The 13410-nt window shown below is 38.7% G+C and overlaps 3 protein-coding genes across 3 annotated transcripts; 2 read left to right on the top strand and 1 right to left on the bottom strand.

Moving 5' to 3' along the window:
* Positions 1 to 60: 60 nt before the first annotated feature.
* Positions 61 to 4612, bottom strand: LOC9322329 (phytochrome B). Its single transcript, XM_021030530.1, has 4 exons — positions 2227 to 4612; positions 1327 to 2134; positions 948 to 1238; positions 61 to 597 (listed from the first exon to the last, which is right to left on the bottom strand). The coding sequence occupies exons 1-4, from the start codon at positions 4361 to 4363 to the stop codon at positions 342 to 344; spliced, it is 3492 nt and encodes a 1163-aa protein (XP_020886189.1). The 5' UTR covers positions 4364 to 4612; the 3' UTR covers positions 61 to 341.
* Positions 4613 to 7627: 3015 nt separating this feature from the next.
* On the top strand, positions 7628 to 9120 carry LOC9322330 (F-box protein At2g18780). Its single transcript, XM_021032183.1, has one exon. It carries the CDS (start codon positions 7628 to 7630, stop codon positions 8834 to 8836), a length of 1209 nt encoding a protein of 402 aa, XP_020887842.1. The 3' UTR covers positions 8837 to 9120.
* A 2736-nt stretch (positions 9121 to 11856) lies between these two features.
* On the top strand, positions 11857 to 13256 carry LOC110229837 (F-box protein At2g18780-like). Its single transcript, XM_021030844.1, has one exon. It carries the CDS (start codon positions 11942 to 11944, stop codon positions 13091 to 13093), a length of 1152 nt encoding a protein of 383 aa, XP_020886503.1. The 5' UTR covers positions 11857 to 11941; the 3' UTR covers positions 13094 to 13256.
* The last annotated feature ends 154 nt before the right edge of the window (positions 13257 to 13410 follow it).

Genomic DNA, 13410 nt, shown 5'->3' on the forward strand with positions numbered 1-13410 from the left:
TTATAACGTTTATTTATCCGAACAAATTTGTTTTGAATTGAAGTAACGAGTACCAATAAATTAAAAGGATTGGTCAACAATCAATATGCTCTCTCTTCTTTTCTCATTCTTTTGTGTCTCTCAGAGTTATCAATTTACACAGCACAAACAAAAGAAGTCTTGAAATTCTCTACAACTACTGTTACGTTTTTTTCCCGGCGACCTGAGCTGAACGCAAACAATCTCCCTCTTCTCTACTAATCTCACCGGAAACTAAAAAACTTTCTATCCTCCTCAGACGTCGTTAGACACACAAACACACGTACAATGATACAAACTCACATACCAACTGAAAATGTTGACTAATATGGCATCATCAACATCATGTCACTGCTGCCACTAGCGGTTGACAATGGGCGTTTTCGAGGTACTGGGAGTTCGAGAATGATGAAGAAATAAGACCGTTCTGATTCTCGGATGTATTGAACCTCACCGTTCATGAGCTTTAGAATCTTTCGACATACGCTTAGACCTAATCCTTCAGGGCTTGTCCACCTGCTACTATGGAACATGTCTCGGACTAGCTCTGGAGGCAGACCTTCACCTGGACACGCCATTCTACAAACAACAAATAAAGACATAACAAAGAAACCAAAACATGAACGAAACCCATGTTTTACACTTTTGAGCTGGTTTTCATCAAATTTGAAAAAACTACATTCTGTGTATGCTAATTCTAGGCCTATGGTTCTGACTAGAAGTTCCTGAGTCGACTTAACCGAATCGAAAATCCAAACCGGTCTATATCCAAATAAATAATAAAACGAAATTGATTAAAACCTCTTTTCTTTAAAACGCAAATTCGTAGTCAACCAAACCAAATTCGTATTCTTCATGTACCAAAAAACCGGATAGCACAATTATAGTTACGGATATGAGGAGACAACAGCGGGAACAATGAAATGTACCTGAATTCTGTGCGGATAGCGGTGAATCCATCAGCCGCTTGTTTTGAAACTTGGCTTAAATGGATCTCCACCCACTCTTGAGATGGAGCATACCGGATTATACTCAGCAGAAACTCAGCCAGGAGCTGTTGAATCCTTATCTGGTCTCCAAAAACAACTATTGATTTGATCTCTTCGGGAATGTCACGGATCAGCTGAAGACCTCTGTCCCTTAATAAGAACATCGCTTGGCTTACAATCGCGTTTATGACACTTCCGAGGAAAAACTCCGCCATCTTTAGCTCAAACGAACTGATTAATGCAAAAACAAAATTTGGGATTTGGTCACATTTCATGAAGTAAACAAAACTAGTTTCTAGATAATTCCAACTAAACTCACCCGTCTTCAATGCTTTCAAGATCCATGTCACCGACAATCCTTGAGATCTGTTTCTCGCAAGAAACACTTGTTTCAAGTAACTGCTTCTGGTCCTCGTTCAAGTCTGTGGCCTCCAACAGTGAGTTTGCGAAACGCATACCGCTCAAAGGATTTTTTATCACCTGACAAATATAAGCTAACTCTTTTGCCTTCGTGAAACACTCTGTGTCCTGCCTCCGTTGGACTGCTAAAGCTTGCTGCAGCTCAGGACTCGGGATCTGCAAGAAACAGAATGCCCCAATAACCTTGCCGTCGAGGCTGACCCGCTTGTTTGCAGTCAATAGAGCCTGAACAAACTTCCCATTGCGGTCAAAGAATGGAAAAGGGAACTTATCCGTCTCTTGGCCACCAATCGCATTATGCAATACAATCATGAACTTGGTTAAAGCATCAGGACCCTTTAGCATGCAACAGCTACCAAACACTTCCCCGACAAGCATTTTCCCAATCACTTCACTACGAGACCAACCCGTAAGCTTTTCCATCGCCATGTTCCATTCCAGGCAGCACGTGTTCTCATCAGCAGCAAAAATTGGCGGGATTAGCGGGTTTGGGCTATGGACAATAGCCTTGTAATCTCCTTGTATGTTGATGAACTTATCCATTACTATTTTCTGACCAGTAACGTCCTGTCCAACAAAGCAGACGCCGACAATGTTGTTCAAGTAGTCCTTGCTGAAACAAGCATTCACAACCACAAAAACCGCTTTCCCTTGAAGTTCGGGGCTGAAAGTTTTCAGCTTAACCTCCACATTCTTTTCCTCGTCCCCTGCATTGATTGCCAAATGCAACAAAAAAATCAAATACCCGCGAATTGGTATATACACCGCAGATACAACATAGCTGGAGAACTGAATATACCTCTCAAAGCACGAGAAAGAAGCTTATTGACAGTTTCTTCATTCTCTTTGTATATCAGATCAGAAACCAGAGACTTTCCCATAGCTTCTTCAACTGAGAGACCTGTCAACTCTGCAATCTTAGCGTTCCATCCATTGATGCAGCCTCCGGCATCCACAGCGAATATAGGAACAGTTGCGGTCTCAATGAGCCTAACCATCTCTCTTGCAACTGCACCTAACTCATCAATCCCCTGCTCTCCCGCCATATCCCTACATGGCTGAACCGCACCATCCACAGCTTTAGAGTTCATAGCCGCCTCAGATTCTTTAAAAGAGTCTCTCAGAATAAGCTGGAGCGAGTGTATCGCATCCATTTCCGCAGTTTCCCACGGCTGACTCCTGCTCTTAACGACTTCAAGAAAAGCCTGAAAGGACAAACGAGGATGCATTCGTTGCCCATCATCTTTATCCTCGGGATGATGCTTAGCGCCTCCCCATTTGATTTCTTTCGCAGTGTGAGATCGAAACCAAAAAAGAAAGTCTCTTTTTGTGATATATGCAACTGCCATACCGCACACAGCATCCCCTAACGCAGCTGCATCGGGATACCCCGCATCGCCTAAGCTATCAGTGCTTAATCCAGTTGAATCCGCGTGATTCGCAAGCAACCACTCCACAACATCTTTTATCTGAACTTCACTAGGAGCAACACCCAACGGGTAATACTTCCCGTGGTAAAGAAATGCTGCACCGTCACATTTAACTAAGTCCATGATACTAGGACTCTGTGTAACAATTCCAGCAGGCGAGTCACGCAGAAGCATATCGCATAACAGCGTCTGCGTTCTCAAAACGCGTTTCTCTGACATTTGCAAAGCTAACTGCAATTCCATGTTTAACTGTAAACCAAAAGCCTGCATCAAAAACTCACAAGCATACCTTAGCGGAAACGGTATGCAGCGAGAAGAAGTGTGATGGCAAACGACCAAACCCCAAAGCCTCATCGAGCTTCTCCCACTAGCTACATTGCTCCCATCTTCTTCATTTCCATTTATTATAACCGCCATAGCTAAAGAAGCAATAGATCCCATGTTAGCCATATACTGAGAGTGACAACCATGAGGAGCCCTAAGAGTAGAACCAACCAAGCACATAGATTGAGTTAGCCTATCGTCCTGGACCACAAGAACGGGTTTTGCATTGCAATCTACTATCATTCGGACACGATTCTGCTTAAACAAGAACCGTGACGCTTGAGGAATATCAGTAGCAGGATAATGCAGTCCAATATAAGGCTCTAAATCATCTCGCTTACTCTCAGCTACAACTTCTCCATGCTCATCTTCATGAAACTTATAAACCATAACACGATCATACCCAGTCAAGTCCCTCACACTTTCCACAACAGTATCACACAAAAGCTTAATATCACCACCGGGAAGAGACTGTAACTGCGAAATGGCACGAACCGCGAGTTTCTGCGATTGAACCGCACCAGCAATAGAAAGCGCAGGATCTTCAGTTCTAGCTGGCTCTAGATCAATAACAACACCAACATCAATCCTATGAAGAATGGCGTAAAACGGTTTACCAGTATTCTTGGAATGGATCCAAACAGGATTCAACAAGGTAATCTCTCGAGCAACGAAAGCACGCTCGAGTAAAATCGAGCTCGAAGAAGTGAACAAAGATCTCACATCAGTTCCCATAGCTAGAATCTCAGGTTTCTCAAGAGTAGGAACAGATTGAGGCATAAGCCCTAACATTTCTCTGGCGTTTTCACTGTAACCGATGATTCGGAAACTTGATTCATCGACGGCGATCATACATCCGAAAGGCTGAATGTAACCACCTCGCTGGATTCGAGAGAGATAAGCTGTGATCTGTTGCTCAGGTACAGAGGAACCGTACGTCGTCGTTTTGAGTGATTGTGAGTAGTCGAATGATTTCCCTGATTCGCCGGATTGTTCGAAAACGGCGTGGAGTCTTGCGTCGACGGTGTACTGTTGAATTGCTTTGCTCATTGATTCTCGTGGTCTGAGAGATTTTGTTCCCGACGATTGAGCTTGTTCTCCTCCTCTTCGGTTATTAGTAGTGTGACTTGACGACGGTTCTGCTTCTCCGCCACGACCACTACCGCCGACACCGGAAACCATGGGAATTAGGCCGAATTACCTCGAGATAAGGAGGGATTTAGAGTGGAACATCACCGACCAAAAGTAGTTATCGGAGACGAATTTTGAGAGAGAGATACTGGTAGACCTAAATTCTCAAGAGATTTGAATTTTCTCGAGAAAATTTGGGTTTAGGAAGAAGAAAATTGGGATCGGAGATAAGTGGAGAAACCAATAACTTGAAGAAGCTAAATGGTGTGTCTCTGAGAGAGAGAGAGAACTTAAAAAAATCAGAGAGTGTGTGTTTTTGTTTTTCCTGCGATTTTTTTTTTTTTTGTAGGGAGAGCCGGAAAGGGATTGATTTGGCCCAAGATCACGTGGGCTAATGCTTTATTCTCTCTAGTGGCGCACGTGGTTGCTGGGCCCATTGCGCGTGGGAGGCCCTGGACTTGTCGCATCAATTTCCGATTTCGAATTCGTACGATACAAGTTTGTTTGGTTTTCAATATCTTATCGTGGGTCAAGTGAAGCCAACCAGTTGGTGTCCTCTCTATATAAAATATTGAAATGGTTTAAACACTGATCGTACGTATACTTGTCATTAATTTATTATACTAGATAGATATAATCACATATCGGCCTAAAAAGAGTTCCAAGTAGTCACACGCCGCTCCGATCCATGCATGCAGAATTCGACATACTTCTATTGGACCATGGAATGTTTGATTCAAATGAGGATGACTAGAATAAGCTTCATCTCATATTGTGGAGACTTCATCTCGATGATTGACAATATTTCAGAATGGCCTATTTTTAAAGCGGAACTCGATACTTTTAAGATTTTTTTTTTTTTTTAAAGTTTTCGTAACATTTTTTATTTTAAAAGCGTATGGACGGATTGCTTAACTAAAACACAAGAATTCGTAGTACTTTTTTCATATAAGTTTGTTGGTTCACGATTTTTTCTTTTCCCAATAACTTAATGAAATCGTGTTTTTGTATACATTTACATATAAATTTACTATTTATTGGTTCTAATAATTTCATATAATTTTAAGTAGATATCAGATTAGTTATGTCACTTAAGAACCACGCTCGTATGATACATGGTCCTCTATGGGGAAGTTATTTGACATCTTTGGTGATCGGGGTTGTATAGATCTTGGAATAACAAAGGCAGCCACGGTAGAGGAAGCCCTGAGTACTCACAAAGGAAGACGGCGCCGTGTGGAAAATTAAAATAAGGTTGAAGCTGAAATCGAAAAAATAAGACTAGGGAGAGAAATAGAGGAGGAAGATGTGAACTATGGAGGGAAAACAGGTTTTAAAAGGAAATTCTCTTCAAATGAGACTTGGAAACTCTTGAAAGTAGAGCAACCTATCTGCAGTTGGGCTAAGGGGATCTGGTTCTCCGAAGCTACACCAAAATATGCCTTCATCACGTGGCTTGCAATGCAAGACAGACTAACTACGGGGGCTCGTACGGGGAAGTGGAATGCACAAGTAGACATTTCATGTAAACTCTACGATGAATCGGTAGAAACAAGAAACCACCTCTTCTTCCAGTGCAGCTACTCAAGACAGGTTAGGGAAATATTAGCAAAGGGATTACTTCAAAACATATACACATTGAAGTGGGATCAACTCACGTTGCTCATCTCAAGTGACTCGCTAAAAAGAGAGGCACGTTTGCTTCTGCAGTATGCATTTCAAATCACAGTCCACACGTTATGGAGAGAGAGGAACAATCGACGGCATGGAGAAGACCCTATCACAGCATCGATCATTGGGAAAACCATCGATAAGAACATTCGCAACCGGATCACTCTTCTTCGAAAAACCGGAAACCCAAAGTATGAAGAACTCTTCACATTTTGGCTTTCCTTTAAGATTTAAATTGTTTCAATGTCAAAAACTTAAAAAAGATGCACTTGATGTAACATTGGTTTTTTTATAAATAAATTTAACATTCATTCAAAAAAAAAAAAAAATCCATGTTCATATAAAGAATCATTAGAAATTTTAAATTATCATACATTTTATACACATATATATAAATATATATACATATATATATATTATTTTTTTGAAAACTTGGAAAACAAATAGTTTGAACTATCATATTTGTCTTGGGTCATCTACTCATCTTTAATTATAAATGCAAATTTCTATCGATATTTTTTTATTGTGTTAAATATAACAACAATACCTAGAACGATAGGAAAAGAAAACACAAAAAAAAATAAACGGTTTACGAATAAGAAATGATTTGAGGGATTTAGTTACTCACTGAACACTAATTCTAATACATTTTGCTATAATATATTATGGTAGCTAGTAATTTGTTTGTTATTGAAAAGAGGTGTCAAAGACGACAAAATTAAAAAGTCAATAGTGATTATTCGGTGATAGCAAAACCCATTTTTAACATACAATTATGGTGCTTTGGAAAAGAACATAAAATATATTAAAATAATGATAAAGAGGAAAAAAGCAAAGCAAAAAAAAACATATAAATGTGAATATTCGTGTGCATGGAAAGTTTTAAGGGTCCAATACATAAATGATTTTGAGCCGTTGCCCAGTTTCATGTTTAGTCACTGCTTTTGTCCTTTTCTTTTGCTGAATGACTAATTTCTCAATCTCGTGTTGTTTGTTTTCAAGCTCTATCATAATAATAAGTTCATAACCGACCACTTTTTTGAATACTATTACATAAAAGTAAAACCAACCACCCAAAAAATTGGAAATGATTATATACCAAAAAAAATGATTCCCTAACTTATATACCCACGTAAGATATCAATTTTTTAAGTATTAGACGTCACCAAATTATTGCTAGTGAATGGTAATCGTTGATGCAAAGGGAAAAGAAAACAGAAAAATAAAAAATTGGAGTAAAAAGAAAAGTATAAATATTACCTCTGACGAGATATGATTGGATGTTTACTAATTTAATCATATACCTGTCTGCACCAGAGTCTACTACTTCTTTGGCTAAGAATCGTCCTCAGAGTTTTAAACCAACAGAGAAAAAAAAAAAAGTTTTAAACCAACAATAACTTACCACGTGTCCTGAAATAAAATTCAGCTAAGCCCTTATAAACTACAGAATTACCAAATCACCCTTATAAACCTCCACTAAATTCTTTAGGCTTGGCAACTAATTTCCATAATGTAAGGGTAAAATCGTAATTGTCTATAATTGTCCGTTTGATTACAAAATTCGATCTTCGGCGAGACTTTAGTAGGTTAAAGCCCAAAACCAAGCCCAAGCCCAAACTGAAAACATTATATTGTGCTGATATGAAATCAGAGGGAAAAGGTAAAGTAAATTTCCGATTCGTGAATCCAACAACGACGATGCTCTCCGATCTTCCAAAGGATTTGGCAGAGGAAGTGCTCTCTAAGTTTCCGGTGACATCTCTGAGAAGAGTGCGATTCACTTGCAAGAAATGGAACACTTTATCCAAAGACCGGTCTTTTACAAGGAAGCACATCGATAAAGAAGAAGCAAAGAAGAGGCAGAAGAAGGAGTTTCACGTTGTGATGATGCTCGATTTTAGGGTTTCTTTATTCAGTCTCAATCTTCTCAAACCTAATTGCGTAGAGCGTTTAGGTCAACTTATTAGCCTAGATGATGCTGATCAAGTCGACATTTCTAACATCTTTCACTGCGATGGTTTCTTGCTGTGCACCACCAAAGACATGTCTAGGCTTGTTGTTTGGAACCCTTGTGTTGGGCAAACAATTTGGATCAAACCCAGAAAATCTTTCAACAAATTGGATAGGTACGCTTTGGGTTACGATGTGATGAAGAATCATAAAGTTTTGAGATTTGTGGATCACTGTAACTATAGAACTGAACCCTTACTTCGTGAGTTTGAAATCTATAGTTTTGAGTCTGATTCATGGAAGGTTCTTGATGTGAATCCGGATTGGGAGGTAGATTTTGTTCACCGTGGTTTGTCTGTTGATGGGAACAGTTATTGGTTTGCTAGAGACAAGGTTTCTATATGGGGAGGAGGTCATTCTTATTTCTTGCTGTGTTTTGATTTCACAACGGAGAGATTTGGACCGCGTCTGGCTATGCCTTTTCAGCCTTTCTTTGGTGATACTGTGGCTCTATCTAGTGTTGGGGATAACCAGATTGCGGTGTTGTGTCAGCGGTCTTCTTCTCCGTATACATTGAAGATTTGGATTAGCAGTAAGATTGAACCCAATGCAGTGTCGTGGAACAAGTTGTTCTTAAAGGTTGATATGAAACCTCTCACTGGTGTTTCATTCTCTTATTCGGGTGGGAGTTTCTTCGTTGATGAGGAGAAGAAGGTTGCTGTGGTTCTTGATAAAAAAATTGGTGGTGGATTTGATCCAACTCGAAACATAGCTTATATCATTGGAAAGGAGGGCTACTTCAAGAAAGTTGATCTTGGCGAATCTAGGAACCTAACTTGTTGGCCACTTGGGTGCTCTTATGTTCCCAGCTCTGTGCAAATCAACAAGAAAACAGCCTAATCCAACACGTCTTTGTCTTGAAGATTTTGGTTGTGCCTTTTGGTTGCAACATAGCATTTTGGTTGTGCCTTTGATCTTGTAGATTTTCTTATCTCCCTAGTGGTTATGCCCAGACTTGATTATCTTGATTTTTGATGGAGGACAAAGCTATTTTGAGTACTTTTAATAGCTGTTTTTGTCTGTTGTTAAGCATTTTAGTGTTCATTAAAGACCTTACTTACCAGTTTCCATGGATAAGCACTTGTTTTTGTGTGATCTTGCATAGAATCTTTGAAGTTGTCAAAGGAGCCATAGTTTTTTGTTTATACTCAGTGATACTCGTGACAAAATTGAAATCGGTAAGCATCATTAATAGTTCTGCTGTGATCGGTTTATATATGTTACTGTAGATAGTAAGCATAAGTAGAAACTAGCAATTTTGGGTTTCATTTCTTATCCACCGAAGAAATAAGCAGTTTTTTAAACTTTGAATATTGAAATATACCTCAATGATCTTTATAGAATTCGATGTTCACTGATTGGATTGAGATTCTGTAACACCATCCCTAGAAGCATTGAACAACCGTTGTGAGAAAATAAAGAAACGGGAAAAAGAAGAGCCAAATATAACTAAATTTTTTCCGAAATCTAGGATATTTAGGATATTTTTGTTATTTGCTATAAAATTACAACTAAATATAACTAATATTTTTGGATATGTAATTTTTATTTCCGGTTTTCGGATATCCTTTCGGTTTTCGGTTCGGATCGGGTTCGGTTCGGATAATTCGGATAGGAGAATTCATTATCCGTTCGGATTTTGTGACTATTCGGTTCGGATTCGGTTCCGGATTTTTCGGATTGGTTTCGGATCGGTTTTCGGATTTCGGGTTTTATGCTGAGGCCTAGTCCCAATGGATAAAGTGCTGGTCTATCCCAGCAGAGTCGCAGTTTTATCTTTTGGTTTGGGCCACAAGATATGGGCTTTATATTAAACATTTTTATTGGAGTATTGGATTTGGGATTTTAGAGTCTACTTAAAGCATCTACATCCTTTAGAAACCAAAAAAATCTCTCAAATAAAAAAATTATTAATATTTTATTTAAATTTAGTTATATAATTAAACTATAGTTATAAAAATAAAATTGAACCAATGTATAAGAGACAAATGTCCAATGAATATCTCATAGATTTTTTAAAGTCTCTAAGATACTCTCTTTCTTCGCTTTCTTACTTTTTGATTATTTTTTTTATTCAAGAGTCTATGGCATTGTTCTTTTCAATTAGCACTGAACTTTTGATAAGTTTTAACTCCATCGACCAACTAGCTTGGAAAGAGACGATGAACAATGACCCCAAAGTACTATTTTATTACATGGCTAGCAACAAAAAGACATATTGGCATTAGGAGAAAGTGTTGAAGTTAAGCTTGAGTTAAAACATGTGGTTAAAAGCTAAGCTAGAGTTATTAGAAGATAAAGCTTAAAAGTTTTAGGAGTTATCTAAAACATTGTTAGGAGTTATCTAACAAGTCCTATTTGAGTTAGGAATAGGTCAAAGTGTTTTATATAAATAGAGGTACCAAGTTGTGGTTAACCCTATGAGATTGAGAGCTTTTGTTTGAGTAATTTCTAAGGCATAAATAAAAGAGAGTTATTCTTAAACTTTGTGTTCTTAATCTAAAGTCTTAATTCAATAGAAAGAATGCAAAAATGGAAGGAAAGCTCAAATGTAAACTGTGTCTTTTGTCAGTATTCGGTGGAGACAAGGAAACATTTGTTCTTCTTGTGTCCCTACAATTTAAAGGTGTGGGAGGAACTCATGAAAGGAGTGTTTCTAGACAAGATTTCGGTAGCTTGGGAAGAGGTTTTGAAGCTCAAGACAGATAAAGACCATGACCATACTAGAGCTTTCATCATACAATACGTGTTTCAAAACACGATTCATTCCATATGGCGGGAAAGGAACAACAGGAGACATGGAGAATAGAACCGTCCTCGGCGGGAAAGCTTGTCAAGATGATCGACAAAAACATACGAAACCGGTTTAGCACGCTTACGAGTGGAGGCGATCTGAAGTATGAAGGTGGCATTTTGAGGTGGTTTGAGACAAGAAGAAATCAAGGTTAGGGACAATATTTTACTTATTCTTATGAAAAGTTGCATTTTAATGTAGTAAACAGTGTTTTTTTTTTCTTTTGAATATAATTTAACATTAATTTTTTTTAAAAAATGAACAGTAACCCCATGTCGTTCAAATTCGTCGCCAGAAAAAGCAGCGACACCAGCGACCAGAAAATGATGAATATACTGCTAAAAAGGTTGAGCTTGAAGGTGCCGCTGGAGTAATAAAGAGAGAGAAAAACAACATCTGAAGTGCTCAAGCCCAAAAAAAACCAAGCCCATTGGGCAAATTTGATCCTTGTTTATCAAATAACTATGGCGAGACTTGAATAGGCCTTGTTAACCAAAAAACCGACTTTAATAGGCCTTTGGGCAATACTTTAAAGCCCAAGCCCAAATTGGACACACAACTGGCCAAATAAACCGAACCGAAACCGAAGAAAAAAAACCGAACCGAATTGAACCGAACCAAAAATTTGAAAATAACCGAATGGATACTAAATTCTATAACCGAAATAACCGTAACGAATTGGTACCGAACCGAAATATTTCGGGTACCCGAAATACCCGAAATACAATTATATTTTCAAAATAATTAGTTATTTATAGACCAAATAATTAAAAACACTTGAAAAATATATAAAAATAATAAAAATATTCGAAAATAACCTAAATATATCCAAAAATATCCGAAAATACTCAAAAATAACCGAAATATCCGAAAATATCCTAAGCAAAATAACCGAATGGATACTAAATTTTAAAACCGAAATAACCGGAACCGAAGCAAAACCGAACCGAAATTTCAAAATATCCGAATGGATACTTATTTAAAATCGAAAGAACCGAAATTGAATGGATCCAACCGATAACCGAACGGTTAACCGAAAATCCAGGCCTACACACAACATCTGAACTCTGAAGTGCTCACTGATAAATATCTCTGAAGAAATCAGAGGAAAAGGTAAAGTAAATTTCGATTCGCGAAAACAATTAACGACGATGCTCTCCGAAATTCCTAGGGATTTGGCAGAGGAGGTACTCTCTAAGCTTCCGGTGACATCTCTGAGAGGAGTGCGGTCTACATGCAAAAAGTGGAACACTTTATCGAAAGATCGATCCTTTACAAGGAGGCACATCGGTAAAGAAGAAGCAAAGAAGAAGCAGAGGAAGGAGTTTCATGTTGTGATGATGCTCGATTTTAGGGTTTCTTTATTCAGCCTCAATCTCCTCGATCCTAATCCCATAGAGCGTTTAGGTCAACTTATTAGCCTAGACGATGCTAATCAAGTCGACATATCTAACATCTTTCACTGCGATGGTTTCTTGTTATGCACCATGAAAGATATTTCTAGGCTTGTTGTTTGGAACCCTTGTTCTGGGCAAACAATTTGGATCAAACCCAGAAACTCTTTCAACACATGGGACAGGTATGCTCTGGGTTACGATGTGATGAAGAAACACAAAGTCTTGAGATTTGTGGATCACTACGACTGTAAAAGGAGGCCCCTACTTCGTGAGTTTGAAATCTACAGTTTTGAGTCTGATTCATGGAAGGTTCTTGATGTCAATCCGGACTGGGATATTGAATTTGTTCACCGTGGCTTGTCTCTCCATGGTAACACTTACTGGTTTGCGCGAGACAAGGTTTTTCCACGAGGAGGAGATCATTCTTATTTCTTACTCTGTTATGATTTCACCACCGAGACATTTGGACCGCGTCTGCCTCTGCCTTTTCACCCTTTCTTTGCAGATACTGTGGCTCTATCTAGTGTTGGGGATAACCAGATTGCGGTGTTGTTTCAGCGATGTTCTTCTCCGTATACCTTGAAGATTTGGATTAGCAGCAAGATTGAGCCCAATGCAGTGTCGTGGAAAAAGTCGTTCTTAAAGGTTGATATGAAACCTCTCATGGGTATTTCCTTCTCTTTTACGGGCGGGAGTTTCTTCGTTGACGAGGAGAAGAAGGTGGCTGTGGTTCTTGATAAAAACATTGGTGGTGGATGTGACCCAACTCGAAACATAGCTTACATCATTGGAAAGAAGGGATACTTCAAAAAGGTTGATCGTGGCGAATCTAGGCACCTAACTTGTTGGCCACTTGGGTGCTCTTATGTTCCCAGCTCTGTCCAAATCAACCACAAAACAGCCTAATCTTTGTGTCGTTTTTTTTTATTACTTTGTATCCTGACAATTGTTGGCTTTCCTTGCTTTGTTCATCCTGTTCTCTATTTATTATATGATCCATCGGATTGTGTTTCAGTGTTACTGTTATGTGTGACCTTGTTTGGCTCGTCCAACACGTCTTTGTCTTGTAGATTTTGGTTGCTCCTTTGTCTTGTAGATTCTTTTCTCGTCTCTGGTGGTTGTGGCCACACTTGATTATCAATTGTAACGGTAACTAGTTTGCTAGAGACAAGGTTTTTCCACGAGGAGGAGATCATTCTTATTTCTTGCTGTGTTTTGAATTT

This window comes from Arabidopsis lyrata, assembly GCF_000004255.2.
Source record: "Arabidopsis lyrata subsp. lyrata unplaced genomic scaffold ARALYscaffold_3, whole genome shotgun sequence".
In the NCBI taxonomy this organism is placed as follows: Eukaryota; Viridiplantae; Streptophyta; class Magnoliopsida; order Brassicales; family Brassicaceae; genus Arabidopsis; species Arabidopsis lyrata.

Excerpts from the sequence above, each read along its gene's own strand:
- LOC9322329 (XM_021030530.1), bottom strand. The coding sequence starts at position 4,363 with ATGGTTTCCGGTGTCGGCGGTAGTGGTCGTGGCGGAGAAGCAGAACCG. Across the intron at positions 1,239-1,326 it reads CTTGAAAGCATTGAAGACGG|TTCGTTTGAGCTAAAGATGG; the intron begins GTGAGTTTAGTT and ends TGCATTAATCAG. Across the intron at positions 598-947 it reads GCTATCCGCACAGAATTCAG|AATGGCGTGTCCAGGTGAAG; the intron begins GTACATTTCATT and ends TGTTGTTTGTAG.
- LOC9322330 (XM_021032183.1), top strand. The coding sequence starts at position 7,628 with ATGAAATCAGAGGGAAAAGGTAAAGTAAATTTCCGATTCGTGAATCCA.
- LOC110229837 (XM_021030844.1), top strand. The coding sequence starts at position 11,942 with ATGCTCTCCGAAATTCCTAGGGATTTGGCAGAGGAGGTACTCTCTAAG.